The sequence below is a fragment of the Glandiceps talaboti genome, chromosome 7 (genome assembly GCF_964340395.1).
Source record: "Glandiceps talaboti chromosome 7, keGlaTala1.1, whole genome shotgun sequence".
NCBI classification, from domain to species: Eukaryota; Metazoa; Hemichordata; class Enteropneusta; family Spengelidae; genus Glandiceps; species Glandiceps talaboti.
Window position 1 is genome coordinate 23,554,704 of NC_135555.1, and position 21,259 is coordinate 23,575,962.

The 21,259-nt window shown below is 35.7% G+C and overlaps 1 protein-coding gene across 1 annotated transcript; it reads right to left on the reverse strand.

Moving 5' to 3' along the window:
* Positions 1 to 2,149: 2,149 nt before the first annotated feature.
* LOC144437291 (E3 ubiquitin-protein ligase MARCHF6-like) lies at positions 2,150 to 21,169 on the reverse strand. The gene is made up of 20 exons (XM_078126215.1): positions 21,151 to 21,169; positions 20,251 to 20,350; positions 19,570 to 19,643; positions 18,399 to 18,542; positions 17,640 to 17,712; positions 16,498 to 16,711; positions 15,263 to 15,410; positions 14,781 to 14,927; positions 13,692 to 13,831; positions 12,453 to 12,596; positions 10,859 to 10,993; positions 10,141 to 10,361; positions 9,414 to 9,551; positions 7,441 to 7,840; positions 6,178 to 6,429; positions 5,615 to 5,749; positions 4,651 to 4,740; positions 4,238 to 4,370; positions 3,224 to 3,359; positions 2,150 to 2,803 (listed from the first exon to the last, which is right to left on the reverse strand). The coding sequence occupies exons 1-20, from the start codon at positions 21,167 to 21,169 to the stop codon at positions 2,731 to 2,733; spliced, it is 2,916 nt and encodes a 971-aa protein (XP_077982341.1). The 3' UTR covers positions 2,150 to 2,730.
* Positions 21,170 to 21,259: the final 90 nt, after the last annotated feature.

The window sequence follows — 21,259 nt, forward strand, 5'->3', positions numbered from 1 at the left end:
GGTCAAGTGCTGGTAACCTCTGACCCCATAACATTCATAAAATCGTGGAATATTCAAATTTATTCTCTCAAAAGAAGATGAAATCTGGATAGATGGTAAAGATCTATCCCAACGGTGGGTTAAGTGCTGGTAACCTCTGACCTCATGTTATTCATAATACTTTTTTTTTAATCATACCTCGTTTCTGCTATATAAGTTTTGGTAGGAGTGAGAAAAACACCCCATAGCTGGACAGAGCATTGGTAAAACCCTACCTCCCTGCCTCCAACTGTTTGGCTTGTAAATAATTGGCAGGAAGGAAGGGTTGGGTAGCAGGCTAGCTGCAAATAATCAGTATTTGTATCTTAAGATTTAAAGACTATATTTGTACTTGTGATCAGTAAAGAATTGTGTATTTTAGTAATTCCATTATTTGTTGGCAACAACAGTTATCAGTAATAAAGACAACTCTATCAAAGTTTGAGGTACATTGTATATATTGTTGTGATGTGTTTTATTTTATGTGTTGGCTATACCCAATCTAGACTGTAAGATACATCGTGTCACTGTGTGTGGGGGCACCCGTCACGGCACACCTTACTGACTATACTTACTCCTGATCACAATAGAATAACAGGTTATGAAGACATAGACTTTATTTATCTTTACATCTCTCTGTTAGATTGTTTTGATTTCTAATTAATTGATTATAATATGCAAATTAGACAAATTCACCACCACACTCTCAATGTAAATAATGATACATTGTCATTGAACAAGTTATAATAGTTATTCACATAATCTTTATTTTGTAAATTTCTTCAACCAGGCAATGACTTTGAAATTACAACATTTCACTTATGATATAATGTTGGAATCATCCTTTCACGGACTCCAAGTTCTCAAAAGTCAAATACCTATTTTTATTTGTTAAGTTATAATTTGAGAACTATTTACATATAGCAAAAGAGCATTTCACAAACCTTTGCACATAATGCAAAATGTTTTCATTTCTGCACAGATATAGTAACAAAAAAAAGAAAGAATTTGTAACATTGAAATTCCAGAAAAAATTCTTGGTTGTGGTTTCCCTGGAAATGCCTACAAAACAAATAGTATTTATAGCTAAATACTGAAGCAGTAGTCAGACTTTATGTGATTATAGCTAGAAATGTGTTATGACTAACTAAATAAAAGTCTTTAAGAAATTTACATCCACATAGTGTGAGTTTCTATCAATAATCTACTGCAAGAGATGTTCAGATTGGAAAAGACAGCAGTTGCACTTCTTCAGCCAATCAAGTGTTCGTTTATATTTCAACCAACTGGCTGGCCAATCATGTGTCCTCTTACGTTTCAACTGGTTTGGCTAACCAAGTATTCACTTACATTGTAATCAGCCAGCCTATCAAGTCTCCTCTTACATTTCAACCAGCTGGTCAATAAAGTATTCTTGTACATTTCAACCAGTTAACCTATCATGTATCTTCTTACATATCAATCAGCTGTCCAATCAAGTGGTCTCTTACATTTCAACAGGCTCGTCAATAAAATGTCCTCTTATATTTCATCTAGCTGACCAATCGACTGTCTTGTTATATTTTAACTGACTCATCAAACATCTGTTCTTGTATATTTCAATCAACCGGCTGGCCAATCAAGTGTTCTCTTCCATTCCAACCAATTGGCTGGCGAATCAAGTATTCACTTACTTTTCAACCAACTGGTCAATCAAGTGTCCTATTAGTTTTCAACTGGCTGACTGATTAAAAGTCCTGTTACATTTCAACAAGTTTGCCAATCACATGTTCTCTTACATTTGAAGCAATTGTCCTATCAAGCGTCTTGTTACATTTCAGCCAGTTGGTCAATCAAGTCTTATATTTCAACAGGCTGACCAATCAAACCTTCTCTTCTCCTTCTACTAGCTAAATCTCATTCATGTTACACTTGATATAAGCTTAGTGTAGTCAACAAGGTAACTCTATCTTTGTGACTTATCCCAGGTTAAACAAATTATGGTTAACTAACAAGTTTTCAGTTTTTGTTGTTTTTCTGGCAAATACAGCTCATAGTACAAATTAACATGGCACGTTTTAACATAATGTCATGGTCAAATGTGCAAACACTCCCCCTCCCCTCCCACCCCCACCCCTCCCCTCCCATGAGTTCAAACAAATACTGAAAGCACACCATTAACAGAGTAAATTGTTTCTCTATACAAATATTGATATCTTTCTGATTTCCATAGATCAGTACAACGGTATAACAGTAGTGAGTTACCTTTGACCTTGAGTCACCTTTGACCTTTTTTTGCCATAATTTCATTTTTAAATGCCAGTCAACTTGAAACATGTATTTCTGTCACAAGTGTAATTAATGACAGAACTGAACAGTCATAAACTTTATAAAGATAGTTTAGTGTTTGTTTTTTTTAAACTGAAAATGTTCCTTCATCAACTAAAGAGTGTCATACCTCTTTTCCTCCTTATATGAAAGTAACCACATTTAGCTGGTCATAGTATTGTGTCATTTAAATATTCATGATGTGACTACAGTTTGTAAGAAACACTGTAAGCTTATGAAGCACCATGACTAGCAAGTAATTTGACTTATTATTTTTCAGAAAAAAAAAACCGCATCAGCAATGTACCAATACTAATTTTTTCTCATTCTCACATTAAAAAAGTATTGAAGGTGGTTTTTAAAAGTAAACAGCAGTAGTTGTCAGATTGCAATCTGTCAGTAGACTTATATAGAGTTGATAGTTGTTTGTCCAGCTTGTTTGCGTTCATAGTTGACCAGCCTCTGACCAACCAAATATCTGTAAAACAAACAAGGTGTAAACACAAGTTTAATAGTCGTGTGTAGCACCTGTCAATGGTTTTGCTTTCTAGTGTGTTTCCAATACACTTTTCAATAAACTTGATAAAAGTGTTGCCTGAATCTACATCAGAGGCACCTGCTGTAGTTTTTGTATTCAGTTGTCCTGTTGTTTTTACCTAATTTTGTCTTTGAGTGAAGTCTTTCCTTGGCTTCATTCAAACGCATGCACCAGTGTTTTTTTGTGGGTTATATCATAGACCCTATAAGAAATTGGCCAATGAACAGTTCATACTTGCAGTGTATTGGGATATTGAAAAGTCTGGCATAGTGTTGGAATAATAGTGTTTATACAGGAGATAAGATAGATGAGTTAACAGAAAGGAAAGAGGTAATGAGAGAATGAGAGCCATATACTTACCGTTCATTTTTGATACGTTCATATAATCTTTTAAATTGTTTAGCTTGAAATGTTACAATGCAAACTACCATCACAATCATGAGTAGTACTGGATAGATTCTACGTACAATGAAATAATTAAACTCTTCTCCCATACCTGTCATGTCAAAATATAGAAACAGATATCACTTGTTGATCAAAATTAACTAATATTCAAACTGTGAACAGAAAGGCATCTTATACAGTAAAGTCAAGAATAGTTGTATGAGTGACAGCAAGGGAGGGAGGGAGGGAGGGAGGGGGGGGAGAGAGAGAGAGAGAGAGAGAGAGAGAGAGAGAGAGAGAGAGAGAGAGAGAGAGAGAGAGAGAGAGAGAGAGAGAGAGAGAGAGAGAGAGAGAGAGAGAGGGGGGGCAGAGAGGGGCAGACAGAGACGAGACAGAATGACTGACAGACCAACAGAGAGGTAGACATACACAGACAGACAGACAGACAGACAGACAGAAAGACAGACAGACAGACAGACAGAGGGGTGAGACACAAACAAACACTGACAAGACAGAAAGATAAAATGGGAGTGAGGGGCAGAGACACAGACAGACACTTGTACAAACATTGACAAGCACAAACGGGGCAGACTCAACTAGATGCAAGACGGCAAATTTTTATCTCACGACTTTTTCCCTCTCTCCTGTATAGTTGTAATATGTTTCAATATTACTACATACATTTATCCTAAACATATCTGAGAATAAATATATCATTATTATTATTATTATTATTATTATTATTATTATTATTATTATACAATCACAAACAAACATACCTACACATTGCAACAGATAGACAGGCACACACAGGGTGGCAAACACATTAACATGTGGACAGACAGACAGACAGACTGACACACACACACACACACACACACACACACACACACACACACACACACACACACACACACACACACACACACAAACAAACAAACACAAACAAACAAACAAACAAACAAACAAAACAAATAGTGAAGACCTTACCAAACAATGGAACAATGCCAGCAGCAAAGAAATACGGCAAAGTCAATCCGACTAACAAACTTATCACAACTGGCAAAGCAAGATGTCTGATGATAAACTTCAAGTTGAGATTCCGGAATCCATCCTGGTATACCTACATGTACAAAAATAATGGATAAGTAGAGTTACTATTTTACATGGTACTACATGCACAATAAGAACACACAATCAATCGAAATGAAGCTATTGACTATGTTTTCAACTAAGACAACAGTACTGGAATGCAATACTCAAAAGAGGAATGTGTTGCATATCATACCATTTCTTAACACATCTGTAGTAACTGCATGTATTTCTGACTATTTCCACACCACAAGCTTTTTTAATTAGATAATATTGATTGAAATTTTAACAACAGTAGAAATTGACTGTACCTGTTCTATAGCTCTTTTCAGCCACCAGCTTGGTCCCATCATAGTCACTGCACAAATGATCTTGGTATGAAGAACACCTAGAGCCCAATCCTATATGAGAAAACAAAACAACTCAATAGAATTATTCATTTCAATACACACACTGCTATCTAGGGAAGCTTCTCTTCCTTTATATTTTAAAAATGCTATCAAGTAAGAATATGCCTCGGGAACTAATTTGTTTGAAGTTAGAATTAGCTTGACTCATTCATATACAAGTTTGTTCCAGATTCTTGTGAAATTAGAAAGTAAATTTGGGGTTCACCATCTTGTTTTCAAGGAATTCCATAATCTCCTACTGTCCAATTGCATTAACATGTAGCATTCAGTAGTTATTTTGGATTCTTGATTTTTAATATTATTTTGACCTCAATTCCAAAACCTGCAAAGGTAAACCCTGATTTTCTGTCTTGATTTTAAAACTGAGAATGGCTTGGATTTGTCTTGAATAACGTAACAGCAAAAGACTTTTATTTCCAAAGTGTATCCTATGTTAATTGGTTGTAGATGGTGAAATGGAGATACAAAAGCCATCATGACACAGCATACTATTACTCTGGTAATCAAGGTGTTAGTTTACTAAGATAGACACAGAATAAAACTGCTATTGTATCATGTTGATACAACAGTGATAAGATATTGAATGGACACTGGTTTAATTATAGTCTCAATAGGACAACTCTCTGAAAGCTAGTTACATAAACTTGCAGTGCGCTGTTTTGGGACTTCCACTGTTTACACTATCTTGATTACAGGGTGATTTGATTCACACAACAGAGGAACCACTATCACCCACTTGTGTAATCTACCTAATTCAAGAACAATAGTTTTAGTTTGTGTCTATCTTAATAAACTGAAACTTCGATTACCACAGTTGTAAATGACCATTTAGCCAATGTTATTTGAATTTCAAGGATCCACTCACCTGCCAGAGGAAGAAGATAGGTGACTGGTCTAATGGTACACGTAATGGTGCTACAATCACTAACTCAAACTCCAAACCTAACAGTAGTGGGACTAAACCAATTAAGATGACAGCTACTACAATAGCTTTCACTGCCTGTAAGACAACATACAGAGAAATACTTGAAAAAAGTTATGAAATGCAAACATCTAAAATATAATAATTATCCAAAAAACTTTGAGTGCATAAATATTCAGGTATAATTATACTGTAAATGTTTCTCTTGATTATCTTGTAAGCATGATGTTCACAATTTATCTTTTTTTTTCGACATGTAATTGAAATGTGGAATATAAACTATTGGTATTTTATGAATTTTCAGTAAATATATTGTTGGTTGTCTGATCAAAATACCTAGTTACAGCTAGTACAGGTTTCACAAACTTGAGTAGTGATTGCTTATTGTTGTTTCATTGGTTAGCCCCCCCCCCCACCCCCCCCCCCACCCCCATACTCAAAACAAAGTAAAAACTCTGCTTTGAAAATACATCAAAATTGCCAAAAACCACATAAATATATCTTACAAGAACAAAATATTCTTTGACTCTGCGTGCGATGACGATCCATCCCTGTGGTAACCAAGACATAAAGATAGTACTGGCTCTGAGTATAACCCAACAGACGTACAGACCACATGCTGCTGTGTAGAGTTCATGTACTTTAGAGTCTCCCATCCACAGAGACATAATGGCACGTCCAAAGACAACTGGTATGGTTAGGCAGATAAAACTACCTATCAGGAGGGTTACACACATCAAACAGATCAGCAGGACTAACTGCAAGTCACAAAAAAAAATAGTTTCAGTTAGACAGTGGTACAAAAGTAACGTACTAGGCTAAGCTGAGTTTGAGGTTTGTGTTTAAAGGGGCAAGTTAGACATCATGGGATAAAGGTGTTGAACAAAGACACATAGGATAATAGGGTTTTTAGGCTTAGCATATTATATGACTAGCTTGATGAGCCAAGCATGTACATTAAATTGGCCATATGGATGATAAGTGGGTATTTATTAAAAAACAACTTTACTAGGTTTTCCTACTTGAAAAAGGAATGTGAAACAACATATATCAAGTCCTTGTTTGTAACTCAATAAATTGCAAAACGTTGGAAAGTGTCTGAAAAGTTTGTTATTGTACGTATGTTAACAAACCTTTACAATTTGTTATTTTAATTTTTGGCAATTTATTGATTGAAAGAGGGAGCCATAATTCAAGGTGTGCTAATGTCTATTATGCAAATCTCATCTGTAATGAGATCAAGGTCAAAGGTCATCAAACCATGTATGACATACTCTATATTTGGATAATCCCCTCTTCAGTCCTTTTCAAAATAAGCATCACTAGTGGGTACCCCAGTAAGAGAACACAAGAGCTAAATCACTTCTCATGGGTACCAATCACAAGGTAGTAACGTCAAGAAAGAGGTCACCTAAATGTGTCTCACACAACTTCCATGAGTTCCTATACATTATATCCTCCTCGGAAAATTAAGCAAAACTATTTGAACAGTGCAAGAATATCATTCACTTTAACAATGAAACACTGGGACATGACAATTTTTCAGAGAAGGATACAGTAATCAACATTTGTGGCTTATGTAAGAAATGCTTCTGAATAGCACTCCTAGAGGCCAAATCTAAAAATCTTTTGTCTTTCTGATAACCAATATATTATGGCATATCGAGGTACAACTTGTGAACACTCAATGAATAGGACTACATCCTGGTACTACTTAAAAGTAAACAAAAAAACATTTCCATGACAAACAAATTACAAAAACTACTTACTCTGAAGTAGAAAAATATGGGTCTTTTGTAAGGTGTGAAGCCTGTAGGGCCTCCTTGGTTCAGCAGAGCTTCATGTGCAGCATGCAGTGCCTGTCCGTGTATACCCAACAATGGCTGGGGTGGTGGCTGAGGTGCAGGCTGAGCTATCAATGGTGGTTCCGGTGCTGGAATGGCTGGTTCATCAACATCTGCCATTTCAACATCATCGTCATCATCACTAGATGCAACTTCACCCTCTGAATCTGAATCTGTCTCAGGTTCATCGTCCTCATCTTCTCTGTCATCAAGGTCATTTCCAAAAATGGGTCTTCCTTCATCTCTCTGGTCGTCGTTTTCGCCAATGAAGATTCCTTCAACGTCTCTAAGAGGTACATCTCCAAGCAAATAGGATCTCAAGTTGCTGTAATAAGAAAGTAACATTTCATTGTGTGTCTCTTCAGAAATACACTAATTAGGACCCCAATGATGTATGAGTGCCAGTGTGTCATACTTGAGGTATTTGCATGAATGCTTGCAGAGTTCTCTGTACTTTCATGAGAAGCAGAAAACGACGGTAGTACACATGCAAACGGCCACACTGTTTTACTCACATGGAGATCTTTATTTACATCTGTTAAAGGGGAACACCACGCCAGGAAACAGTTATTTTCATAGACTATAGGTTCTGGAGAGTTATTTCATGAAATTATAGTGTACAATAACAGCCACAGGTGTTATTGGAGTTTAGGACGAGGCTGTGGTTATGAATATATGATATGATATGGTGATCCTTGACAGAGGCTGCTGTCACATGGTGTATTATATAACTTTATTACTATGGCTATAGATCCATTGTACAACAATTTTTTTTTCTTCATTACTACGTATGGCATAATTGTGTATCGTCAACTACAAATAAAGTTGACCTTTACCCCCCCCCCCCCCCCAACCACTGTGTTGTGTTGTTGTGTAGAGTAGATTTACTATAATTACTTGCAATTTCAGAGAAACACCATGTGGATCTTGTGCCTTTTAGGATATCTTTGTTGTGGGATTGCATCATGGGAGTCAACAGTAATAACGTATTCAAGTTGCACACTGGATTTTCGTAGTTCTGATTGTCTATACCCTAACAGTGTAAAACAGCCCTCATGAATATTCAGTGTTCGATCATTGAACACATTATTTCTGCTGATTCCCATGATGCATTGGCCCATAGCAAAGATACCCTATAAAGGCACAAGATCAACTTGATGTTTCTCTCAAATTGCAAGTAATTGTAGTAAAATAATGAAATGACTCTCCAGAACGTACAGTTTGTGAAAAATTACTTCATTTCCTGGAGTGACATTCCCCTTTAATCCAAAAACCTAGAATTTAGTCAAACATGATTTTGAGTAAAAGGAATGCCTGTGTTTTCATTTCCATGCAGGTATGCAATGATGTTTTCAGTATTGCACTGCAGTGCAAATACTACCATTGATAGTACAAATGTATGCATATGCATTCAATGCAAATAATCACTGGCACATAAAATATTCATCAGGACCCTCAGCCTAATCAACCTGAGTTTTAACCTTTTCTTGAAAACAGTACAGATTTTTGGTTTCTCTCAATTATTACTGTTGTCAAGAAAAGCCAAAACTTGGGTTAATTACACTGAGAAAAGAACAATACATTATAGGGATCAAATCATGATATCCCATTTCAAAGGACGTTTTACAATTTTGCCATGAGTAACACTGAAGAAAAGCACTTTCTCTATGTGCTACACTCATTTATATCATTCACATCAAACGTAAAAGTATACTGTTTCAATTGGTTTATTTACAAGCCAAGCATGTGGCCTTTCTAATGTGGTCAATTAGCAAATGAAACAGTATACTTTCACACTTGTGGTACATACAGAAAACGCTTTAGTTTGGTGTCATGGGTTATAACAGTTTCCATCAATTGAAGAAGTCTTCACAAAACTTTTCATTGAGTTGACTTACAGTAAATATGCAGCAGAGACCGTCCACGCCCTCACAAGGTTCTTCAGCCATGTCCTGGTATGGCCTTGCTCTAATAATGCAGGTAATACTACTTGAAGTAGCAATAATTCAAGTGATAACTCACTTACAGGGGCATCACTACCAAATATAGAAATAAATAACAAGTATATTAATATCTATTATCCAAACAATATACAATTCTCATTACCTGACATTGAATTTTATCAACTAGGCATATCATAAAAATAACGATAATTGTAGATTTCTTGGTTAACAGCACGACTTCCACTCTGCATGCTACACATACACTACTACTACATGTGTTCTTGTTCTATTTTGACACTCTATCACGAGGTCAAATGCTGTTTCAGGTAGAGAGAGTCCAAAGGGACATAAACTGAGTTGATACATTTTAGACTTGTACTTTTTTGCTGCATTAAAAAGGTACCTGCAGTATTCTAGACTTCAACACATGATATTGGCATAACTCAAAAAACTTGGTATTCAGTGCATGTTGGGGATCTCCAGAATCATTTCTCACAATTGAAAGTTAATGTATTAATCTAGTATTCGTAGACTTCCTAGGATTAATACAAAGTATGATTACATGTAATTGTGTTCATCTTCCTGAAGTCCATACCCAACATACCCTCCTCTATTACAGAGGTTCTGAAACGCTAACAAACAAAGTCCACTTTAGATTGGCACAGACACAATCCTTCCTTACCTTGATAATAAAACATTGTAAGGTAAAAACTTTGGCAGAATCTTTTTAATGAGTTGTACAGGCATCCACAGCATGAGAAGGACAGTGCTACCAAAGACTACTATGGACCATAGGAAACGTCTGGCATGCCTGTACATTGGAAGGTGAATCATTTCTTGTACAGGGTTGAAATCTGGGTCATTGAGGTTACGTAGAAACCACAGTACACCAGGACGCAATACCTAGCAAGAAATCAGAACAAGTGACTATAAATATTGGTGATTGCTGTGATCATGTATGGATTTCAATCTCAGCAATATAAAACACCAGTCAAAATTAAAATCATTGAAATTCTCTTATTTCTCTTTTTTGAGTCTCAGAACTGAACACTACCCATTACAGTGCATGCACAGAAAACGCATCAACTTAGGGTGTCCACTCAAAGCATCAGGTTTCCCTGCCCAATCTGTATAAACAAGGTGCACCTACCTATCTGGTCAGTTGCCCCAAACATAAAGACTTGATAAATTTGAGTGTGAGGTCTAAAGTTACTGCCCCCCCCCCCCCCCCCCCACACACACACACACACACACCCAAATACCTGAGACTTGGGTTCCCCGTCAAACTTATGGTACAAGCTATTGCAATATACAATGTATGCAAGTTTTATGAGATTTCATCCTCTGTGACAGGGGTCCCCAAATCTTAGCAAAAGCACAAAATGTAATCAAGAACTTACCTCTCTTAAGAGTAAGATAAATGATGCAAAATAGAATACATACACCATGCCTACTAGCCAATGTAAGAACATGGCAGTACCAGGTGCCGATTTAAAGCTGTTTTCTCTGTCTTGGATGGTAGCATCAAACATGGACTGAAAAGTTTGGCAAAAGATGTCAGCGTTAATATACTGTGATGGTATTATGGTTTGTATCAAGTAACTGACATGAAGATTTCATGCAGTTTGAGAAAAAATATGAAAATTGCATAAAAATTAGAAATGAAATAAAACAAATGTAAGTAATAGATGTCTTGTCTTCTACAAAATATAATTAATACAAAATCGTGTATCTGTATCTGTATAAGTATGGAGAATAACGAATAACTGGAATATGATGAAACATGAGAGATGGTATACAACTACAGTCTGGCTGGATAGATGCCAATGAACACCTCCAGCCTTGACACATTTGCATTCCAGCTTACACCAGTCTATTATCATTCTCAGGAAGACCCAGTTTTAGAAGATGTCTGTATTGCAGTGTACATGTAGTGCACCAATGGGAGTTATCTGGAAGGTATTTTTCTACAGGGTTTGTGCCGACAATCACTAAAACTAACTTGAGTTTACCTTCATTAATCAATCTAATTAACATCTGATATAGTGAACTTGGCATCATTCTTTTTTCACCTCCTACTTTTATTGTTGTTTTCTTTTTTGTTCTGTGAAGCCATGTACCTATATGTCATCTAACACAATACCATGGGAGTTCTCGTTCAAAGCTTGTACTTATGTGTAGCCAATCAGAATCTGTCTTACAATATAACACTTGACAAGTGAAAATGAAACAAAGAGAACATCGAACAATTACAATAACATCTTTGTCTGCGCTCGAGTAGTCTAGTTCCTGATGGGCCATATTCCGTACTACGTTAACTTCACACTTATACTGTCTAGTCAAGCCCGTGACTCAAGGCATTAATTGTGGTTCAACCCCATGGTGAATGAAGCATGAACGGCACGTCAGTAGTAATCCATCTCAAATTGACGGGCCGTCATCATTCCTCATTAATATTCATTTGATACAGCTGTTTTGACTATGTCCAATGTCCAACCAGGACTCCACCTCCAGTCTTTTTAAACTAAAATCACATGGGGACGCAACGATTTCATCATGTTTATATGAACGCTGTAGGTGGGAGCACAGAATTCTGTGTAAGAGTCACAGGATTGACTAGACGGTATAAGTGTGAAGTTAACGAAGTACGGAATACTGTCAGTCAGGAACTAGACTAGTGCTTGAGCTCTTTTTGAACAGAGCATTTTTGAGGTTCTGCACCCATATGTTTCAGTGTACATGTACATGTATTACGCATTCTCAGTTGTTGAGTAAATCCACTCAGTACTCAAGATTTGTATGTGAACTCGTATTGTGTGAGATGTACATTGTAGGTACAAGGCGATCACAGAACAAAAACAGAACAACAATAAAAGTAGAAAGTAAATAAAGAAACCGCGCCAAGTTCACTACATTGGATTTTATGAATTTCTAAACCATACATCAGACATTTTATCGATGAGTCACACTGAGTTGAACGGTATAAATACTTACCAGAGAACAGATATCCAACCACCAGCCACAAATCAATGGAAATATACCTATTTCTACTACCACTAGAAGAAAAACTTTGATGACAATGTAACATAACCCAAGAATTCTTTTACATTTCTTGAATTTAGACATTGATGACAAAAACTGTGATGGTGAAAATTAAGGAAAATCAACTGATGGAGTACTATAAATTAAATTAAAATGTATGTATGTAAGTTTTCATCTTTAGGGTAGCACGTACATTCAGTTATTTTTCAAAATGTAAGTGTACCTTGTAAAGTGAACAATTTTGAAAAAATACTACTATATCTCTAATATTGCATGTGAGCACTATCAACTAAAAATCTCCCAGCAAATAAACCAGGGTTGTCATTCTCCTAGCAAATAAACCAGGTTTGTCATTCTCCTAGCAAATACACCAGGTTTGTCATTCTCCTAGCAAATAAACCAGGTTTGTCATTCTCCTAGCAAATACACCAAGTTTGTCATTCTCCTAGGAAAAAAACAGGTTTGTCATTCTCCCAGCAAATAAACCAGGTTTGTCATTCTCCCAGCAAATAAACCAGGTTTGTCATTCTCCTAGCAAATAAACCAGGTTTGTCATTCTCCCAGCAAATAAACCAGGTTTGTCATTCTCCCAGCAAATAAACCAGGTTTGTCATTCTCCCAGCAAATAAACCAGGTTTGTCATTCTCCTAGCAAATAAACCAGGTTTGTCATTCTCCTAGCAAATAAACCAGGGTTGTCATTCTCCTAGCAAATACACCAGGTTTGTCATTCTCCTAGCAAATACACCAGGTTTGTCATTCTCCTAGCAAATACACCAGGTTTGTCATTCTCCTAGCAAATACACCAGGTTTGTCATTCTCCTAGCAAATACACCAGGTTTGTCATTCTCTTTACAAATACACCAGGTTTGTCATTCTCCTAGCAAATACACCAGGTTTGTCATTCTCCTAGCAAATACACCAGGTTTTTCTATCTGCAGTAATGGCAAGATTTCAAGTGTTTATTGAGGCATGTAATACACATTGCCTTTCCTGTTAATCAGATTTACACAACTATTGCTGTGTTCTGTTTTAGAATAAAATGCTGTCTAAACACTGTCAAATGCTGAACATTATTGAACACAAGATTGCATGTCTTAAACATCCAAATGCATTAATGACAAAAGGTTATAATGTATATATTCAAGTGAAATCATGTCTGTACAAAGTCAGATTGCATTGAAAAGGATACATGTAGCATGACAAGTGATACGGCTAACATAACATAACCACACATGGCTGTCAATAAACCATCAAACTGAGTTAACTGTAAGTAATCTTCCAAACCAAATATGACGGTTGAAAATCTACCAATGTGATATGGACAAAATGCTGCCAAAGAAAACAAAGAATTGTAATGTTAAGACTTCTTACTGTCTAGAAAATCTAACAATGTGAAAATGGACAACATACATTATACCATGCACGAGCCATTTAGAACAAAAACAATATGGAATATATAATGTGGTCGTTCTAGAACATGACAAAGCACATCTATGTCATGACAACACGTGTCTATGTCACTGGTTCTGTTGTGTTCAAAATGTTAATCAATACGTTCAAAATTACAATTACTTTCCCCAAGTTTTCTTTGATATTACTGGCACTGGTATAATTATGTTATTCTCCAATATTTTCCTTAATTCAGTCGGACAATGCTCATGACCTAAGGGTTGTAACTACTCCTCTATTGACTTGTAGTGACAAAGACCCCTTAGGTCACTCATATTATATAAAAATATTATAACATTAGATTGATATTTGATAATGTTCAGGTAATTGGATACTGACTTCCCTCTGGATCAAGAACTGCATCAACCTTATAAGATGTCAGAGATTTCTTCGAACGAAGAGCAGCACATAATCAAGCATATCTGTCCCCTTTCAGTTTTTTTACACATTATTAATGTGTTGTATAAATCAATACAATGTGTGAATTTGAATGAAGTATGCATATAATATACATGTGGTTGAATTTTACTCACTCATACAAAATTGTCTTCTTTTCTTTAGTGAAAATAAAGTTACTGACTAAATGGGACTAAAATTACCCACTAAAACAATCCAAACTTTGTGTGTAAACCATGAACTTGTTTGTAGTCAATTTATTCTGTAGTGCACCTGGCTCCATCACACGGTCAGTATGACAAATATAGACTAAGACATCAATTACATGTGATGAATTCCTTGTTGTGTCAGATATGCAGCCATACCTTTACTGAGGGGCCACAGGCAAGGAGTACTCAGCAAAGAGGACACAATTTTGGAAGATACTACTTACCAAATACTAAAATAAAGAGTGTGTTGAGAGACACAACCCAAAAGACATGTTCTAAGAATACCAAGGAGCCGTCAAGTCCTAGCATTCTTTCCCATGTCAATTCTTCAGCTGCTCTGTCCCACTCTAATGCATTCCAGTTGACATCTTCTGTAATGACATCAATTACATTGTGTGTTTATATATTTATAGTGTTGGTTAATAAAACTCATGTTGTACATGAATGGTGATGACTGAATCCTTACATGTAAGTCTGAGTTTGACTGAAAAATAATGAATTGTCTTGTTTACGTCTGAAAGGTACATGTACAACGATCAAAATCCATTGAAAATATGGAGATATTGTATACAGTGGTTTTTTAATTTTAAGGCACCAAACAACATGAATAGGACACTGCATAAATCTTAGGCAAGAATTTATTTACTACACAAAAAATGTGTAGATTGGCCCCATGTCTCTAATTTTCTATCGTCTGTCTAGATACCTTGTGCTCCATTGGCATCTGCAGGAGCTGCATGATCAGCAGCCGGTGCAGCGTCTTGGTTTGCTGCATTGCCAGCGTTGACATTGCCTTCACCAACCTGTACTGCAGCATTGACAGCCCCCTGGGGTGCATCGTCTACTACCTCCGGCTAGGATGGAGAGAATAGACAGAACAGAACAGAACAGAAATGAATTATAGCAATGAAATGATTTCAGATAATTATGTTTTTATCTTGGATTCTTCATTATGGGTAGATAAGGACAAAATGTCAGACATGCCAACTCACTAGATATGTTACATAGTACAAGTAATTGCAAGTCATTGTTGTCACTGAAGTCTTTGAAGTCTAGTATAAAACACAACCCGTGAAAAAATACTGGTGCATTTGCTTGCTTGTGTTAAACAGGAATGAGACAAGTTTCATACAAAGACAACTTATCAAAGTAGAAACACCACATGATGCCCTAGATCCTATAACTCTATTTACTGATAGAACACTACACATCATAATGACCAAATCCAACTGTTGCTGGTACAGTGTACATTTATTAACTTCCAAATATATAAACAAACTGATGAATGTGTCATGTGGACTTACATCAGAGGCACCCGCTGTTGTTTTTGTATCAGTTTCATTGTTGTTTTTACCTAAATTTGTATAATTGTGGGAAGGTTTTCCTTGACTCACATCATTCAAGCAAACGCACAGGGTTTTTTTTTGCAGGTTGTACATACATAAAGTTGATGCCAGACTTCATGACATCAGATTGTTTTGATTCACAATAAGTCGGCATGTTTAACGTGTTGTCCTTTATGTACCAAGATTATTGTATCAAAGATAAAATGTCTTTGTGAGACATACACAATTTCAGTAATGTCTGATGAAATATTTTGTAATTTGATACTAGACTTTGAACATCTACCTGTGCACTGTAGAGATATACATGTATGTGTGCACTTGTAAACAAATACAAATATGAACAAACAAATCCCAAGATGGTAGCCAGTGTTTTTGTCAAGGGTAGTAAGAAGGTAAAATCTACTATCATTTTACCTGGGTTCGAAAACAAAATTCTGATAGAATGTATGGGAAACTATGCAACTTTTACCATCCCAATCCCCAACCCCTTGTTATCGCTTCCAGGCATCATAGCAAAAACACTGTTACATTGTTTCAGGAATTGCCAATAGGACTATAAATCTCTGCTCTTTTCTTGACAGCATTATTTATTTACCTCCTCTGGTACAGCGTCTTGTGGTGGGTCATCATCTGGTATGTCTGCCACCCCATCATCTGCAGCAGCAAGGTTTTCTTCATTATTTTCTTCCAACCATTCTGGGCCTCCACCATGTAAAATCTGTTCTCTCAACCAGACTAGACTTATAAATGCACACAGTGTGCAAGTCACTACAAAACAGCCTTGGAAACAGTCAGACAATATATTGTCTCTGTGAATGAATGACATTCAAATATGGATATTAGGCTCTCTACTCTTCAAATTTAATTAGATACTATTCACCAATATTTGTCTCATTCAGCTGAGGAAAATACAAGTGGCCTAAGGGGTCTTTGTCATGACAAGTCGGTAGACAAATAGTGACAAACCCTTAGGTCATGAGTAGTTTCCAGTTGAATGTCAGAATGAAGACAAATATTGGGGAATAATATAATTATACCTCCTCAAGCATACATGTAGTATCAAAATTTGGGGAGGAAATGTCAATTTGACTCAGATTTCAAGCACAGCAAATCTAGTGACGTACAAATGTAGACACGAGTTGTCGTGACATAGAACGACCAGGGTATATAATCCATATTTTCTGATCAAAGACAATAACTTGGCTTGAGTATGGTAATTGGTATAAAAATAGTTGTTTACTGTTTAATTAACATACACTATAATACCCTGCCCTTTTATACATGTACAATCTTAAAAAGGAAATAAATTTTCAAAATATATGTGCGGATGAATAACAGATTACCATATCTCTTTGGCCCAAATGAGTAAATCTTATTTTCATAAAATGTTACTTTAAGTTTATCTGCACAGAATACAAAATTTTACATGGAAACTTCATGAGGCCACCACATAACCAGTTAGTCACAAAAATGAAACTTGAGGTCTTCCTGTAAGTTGTTATGAATGTAGTACAGTAACTCAAAGCCATGGTATATATATATGACTTGTGTGTGAGGAATATTCTCAAGTGATAATGAATCATTATAATATAATTTGCATATGGTAACAATGCCCATCATTACAAGTTACATAAATGAATACTACACGTCCTCTGATCATGCACTAGATATTAAATTATAGACCCTACATGTACATGTAGGGTTTGTGGTTGAAAACACATAAAGTTGTAGACTTACGTTGACAGCATATCTATTGGCAAGGTAAGCAAGGAACTAAGTGAACCATTAAACAGACATCTATAGATTCGACCTGACAAAATAAACACATCAAATTAGATCAATTACAGAAAAAATACAAATGGAAATGATCATAAAATTTAATATCAACAACGTTGATATAATCAGTCAGCAGAAAAAGCTGATCTAGCAAAGATGTCAGAAACTGTTAAAAGGCCAATGTCAGATTATCATTTGGGTGAGAATACCAGCAGTCTGGCAGAGCTGTAGAAACATCAACACAACATGTAAATGTCTCCGTCTAGGATTCAAACACTTTTAGGCTTGAATTTAAAAGGGAAATATTGATAAAATGGAAAAAGTAGTGTTAGATAGACCTAGCCAGAAAGACCTGTTGTTGTTTCTGCTTACGTACATTTAGTAATATGGGGTTGTGAGTGGTTACATTTTGTACATAGCAAATCAACAACTGGAACTTTCAGACTAGGATTAGACCAAATACATCACAACAGTTACCACTATGAGTTACCCACTGGAGTTTTAGTAACTTGTCAGTTACAAATATCTTACTACAAATGTATATATGTTTATGTCTAGATACATCATTTACATTATACAAACACTTCTGTCACTACATTTCGAGCATTTCTTTCAGAGTCCCAAAATGCCCCCCCCCCCCCATCCCCCGTATTGTTACAGTAACTTAGAATAATATGCAATTTCACCAGACAATTAACCACATTTAAGTAAATTACTTACAAGCAGTGAGTGGTACCACACCAAGCCAGGCAAATGTAACCAGTGTATAATGAAACCAATACTTGACTGCTGTAGCCATATTTTTAGCTAAACCACTAACTATATCCTTGATGGGCAGCCTTGACGGCATGTCTGGAGAATATACTATATCAAAAGAAAACACAAGTCATTTAATTTTTATAGTGTACAAATATTCACTAATAATATATTCACATATTGTAATTACTATCTAGTCAAAGTTATCTCATTAGTTATGCAAATTAAACAGGTGCTATTCAATGATATCCAAAGACTCTTTTTATCCCAATCAACAGCAAATGAGTACAAAAACGGTTTGAAACTTTGATTAGTTTAACACCAGGGACTTTTTCAAGAAATTTTATCATGATAACATACTTGCCAAAGTGTAAAAAAGCCCAGTCAAAATAACTAATTTGTGTTTCATATCACGAATTGCACCTTTCCACTTTCATAAAATATACAGATAGTGAAACTGATATATATGTAAACATACTTTATATTCTAGAGTTGTACATTGTTTTTATTGTCAGTTCTATTTTCCTGTTCTCTTCATACATATATATCACAATATTGAAAGGAAATCCTGTAAACATTATTAGCTAAGCTGTATAGTAAATGTACATATATCTTATCCCATTTCCGACATTTACCATGTCAAATAATCCATGATTTATTTCCCAAATGAAATTATCTCAACATTTCAAATAAAAATGCATCCTACATTTTGTATCTTACACACAGACATGATACCTAATAGTAATATGAAATGTATGAACTATATGATTATCTAAACTGGTGATAAATATTGTTCTCACATCATTTTTCAAATTGCCATATAATGTTATGAGGGCTGGACAAGTTGTGTACCAACAAGTTGAAGGCATATGTGTCCATTTGCTCCACCTAATCTCGTAATAACATTGAAAGGAAGTGTTTCAGGAATCTGGCTCTGATTGACTGACTAACTGTACTGATTGACTGACTGACGGACGGACGGATGGACGGACGGACGGATAGACGGACATACGAACTGACTGACTGAGACTGACTGACTGACTGACTGACTGACTGACTGACTGACTGAGACTGACTGATTGAGTAAAGATTTTTAATGATTTCATATTAGTGATATAATGTAAAATATACTTACTTGGTGTAAATGAAAACTTGTGTTTGCACAATTCACAATATTCCTTTTTACTGTGTTTAAGCCATTGCAGGAGACTATGAGAAATAAATATTGAAAGTAAAAGTTACAGGAACTGGATAAAATGGAAGAAGCATACTTTGTTACATGAAATAGACCTTGGCATACTTCAAGAGAATATGTCACACAAAATATTAATTTGCATAAATGCTTTATAGTAAATTTGAATAAATCACTCCAGTAAAGCATCTATCATACAATTTTTTTTTCGCTATTATTTTTTGTCTGTGCAAAAACCAACTGTATTATTTTGTTTATCTTCTTCTTCAACACACATGTACACTTAGGAAATGAGCTGCTTACCAAACTTTCGTACATTTATACTGCCACAAAATGGTACAGTATACAACATGACTACATGTACCACTAATAATTACAACACAACCACAACATTACACCAATGACATCAACACACACAAATTAAACACTGTCTTTCTATCATGCTGTTGGCAACACATGTCTAGGTAATACACTTTTTCTGATATGGCACATGTATGTTATCTATTCAATTTACAAGAAGTGGTAAAATTTCACTCTTGCATTTGTGAATCACATTCATACATGTAAAGTCAAGTTCAGAAAGAAAAACTAACAGGAAATTTGAAATTCAGAAGTAGGACTCACCAATCTTGATGTATGAACTTGATACTTCCTGTACAAATACAGGGGTGAAAGAGGGGTCGGTCAGATGCCCCCTCTGACCGACATACCCTACATATGTCCCCTATAAATAAATCCATTGTGAAAAATGTTATCATTAATTGAGGGGGGGGGGGGGTTAGGGGAAATAGCATTTAACTCAAATGTTACAAAAAGTTGAGCTGAACACAACTGCTGGCCTTCACGAGGCCAATGCCATCATAAAAAAAGAATAAATAATAATATTGTTATGCTACATCAGTACATGTACATATTAACATGTCCCATTCAAATTCTCAATGAAATAGAAGACTATGTTTCATATTCTGTAACTGTTCATGTAATATGAGAGCTGATCCGAAAGAGTGACATCATTACAGTGAGTTATACCATAAACATGAAAATTTTGTCCGCAAATGTTACAAATGTCACGATCGGATTCAACTGTTACATGTATTTCATAATCAGAAGCCTGGACTGGAGTCTGGACAGTGGACTTTGGTATTGTTGAGATATCTTGACAACTGATTGCCAACTGTACTTTGTAACAATAAAGTATCTATTATTTCGCGAATAGCTCCATAAATATACAGTAAGAAAAACCAAGGTGAACACGGTGATTTTATCTTCGACACAAAATTATAAAGCGGAATTTCTAAAAGCAGATGATGTACAGAATTTGTGATTACGAAAACGCATTTTTCGTCGATATCACAGTCCAACGAAAAGTCCAATGAATGTCGCCAGTTATCATAAACTGTTCCCATGGTAACATGCTTTCCAGACGGATGATATTCCATAGATTGCCGCATATCACACTTGGAAATAATCAAACATAAAACACAAAAGATATCACTAAAAACACCGAAGCATATTGAAGTCTACCTTCTTGTGAGTCCTCCATATTGATATCGGTGAATGAGAACTATTATGGGATGTCAACTAGGGGTTTTCCTACCGTTAAAGGGTATGCTCACTTGGAAACATAACGACA

Excerpts from the sequence above, each read along its gene's own strand:
- LOC144437291 (XM_078126215.1), bottom strand. Across the intron at positions 5,750-6,177 it reads TCAAAGAATATTTTGTTCTT|GCAGTGAAAGCTATTGTAGT; the intron begins GTAAGATATATT and ends GTTGTCTTACAG. Across the intron at positions 3,360-4,237 it reads TGGCATTGTTCCATTGTTTG|GTATGGGAGAAGAGTTTAAT; the intron begins GTAAGGTCTTCA and ends TTGACATGACAG.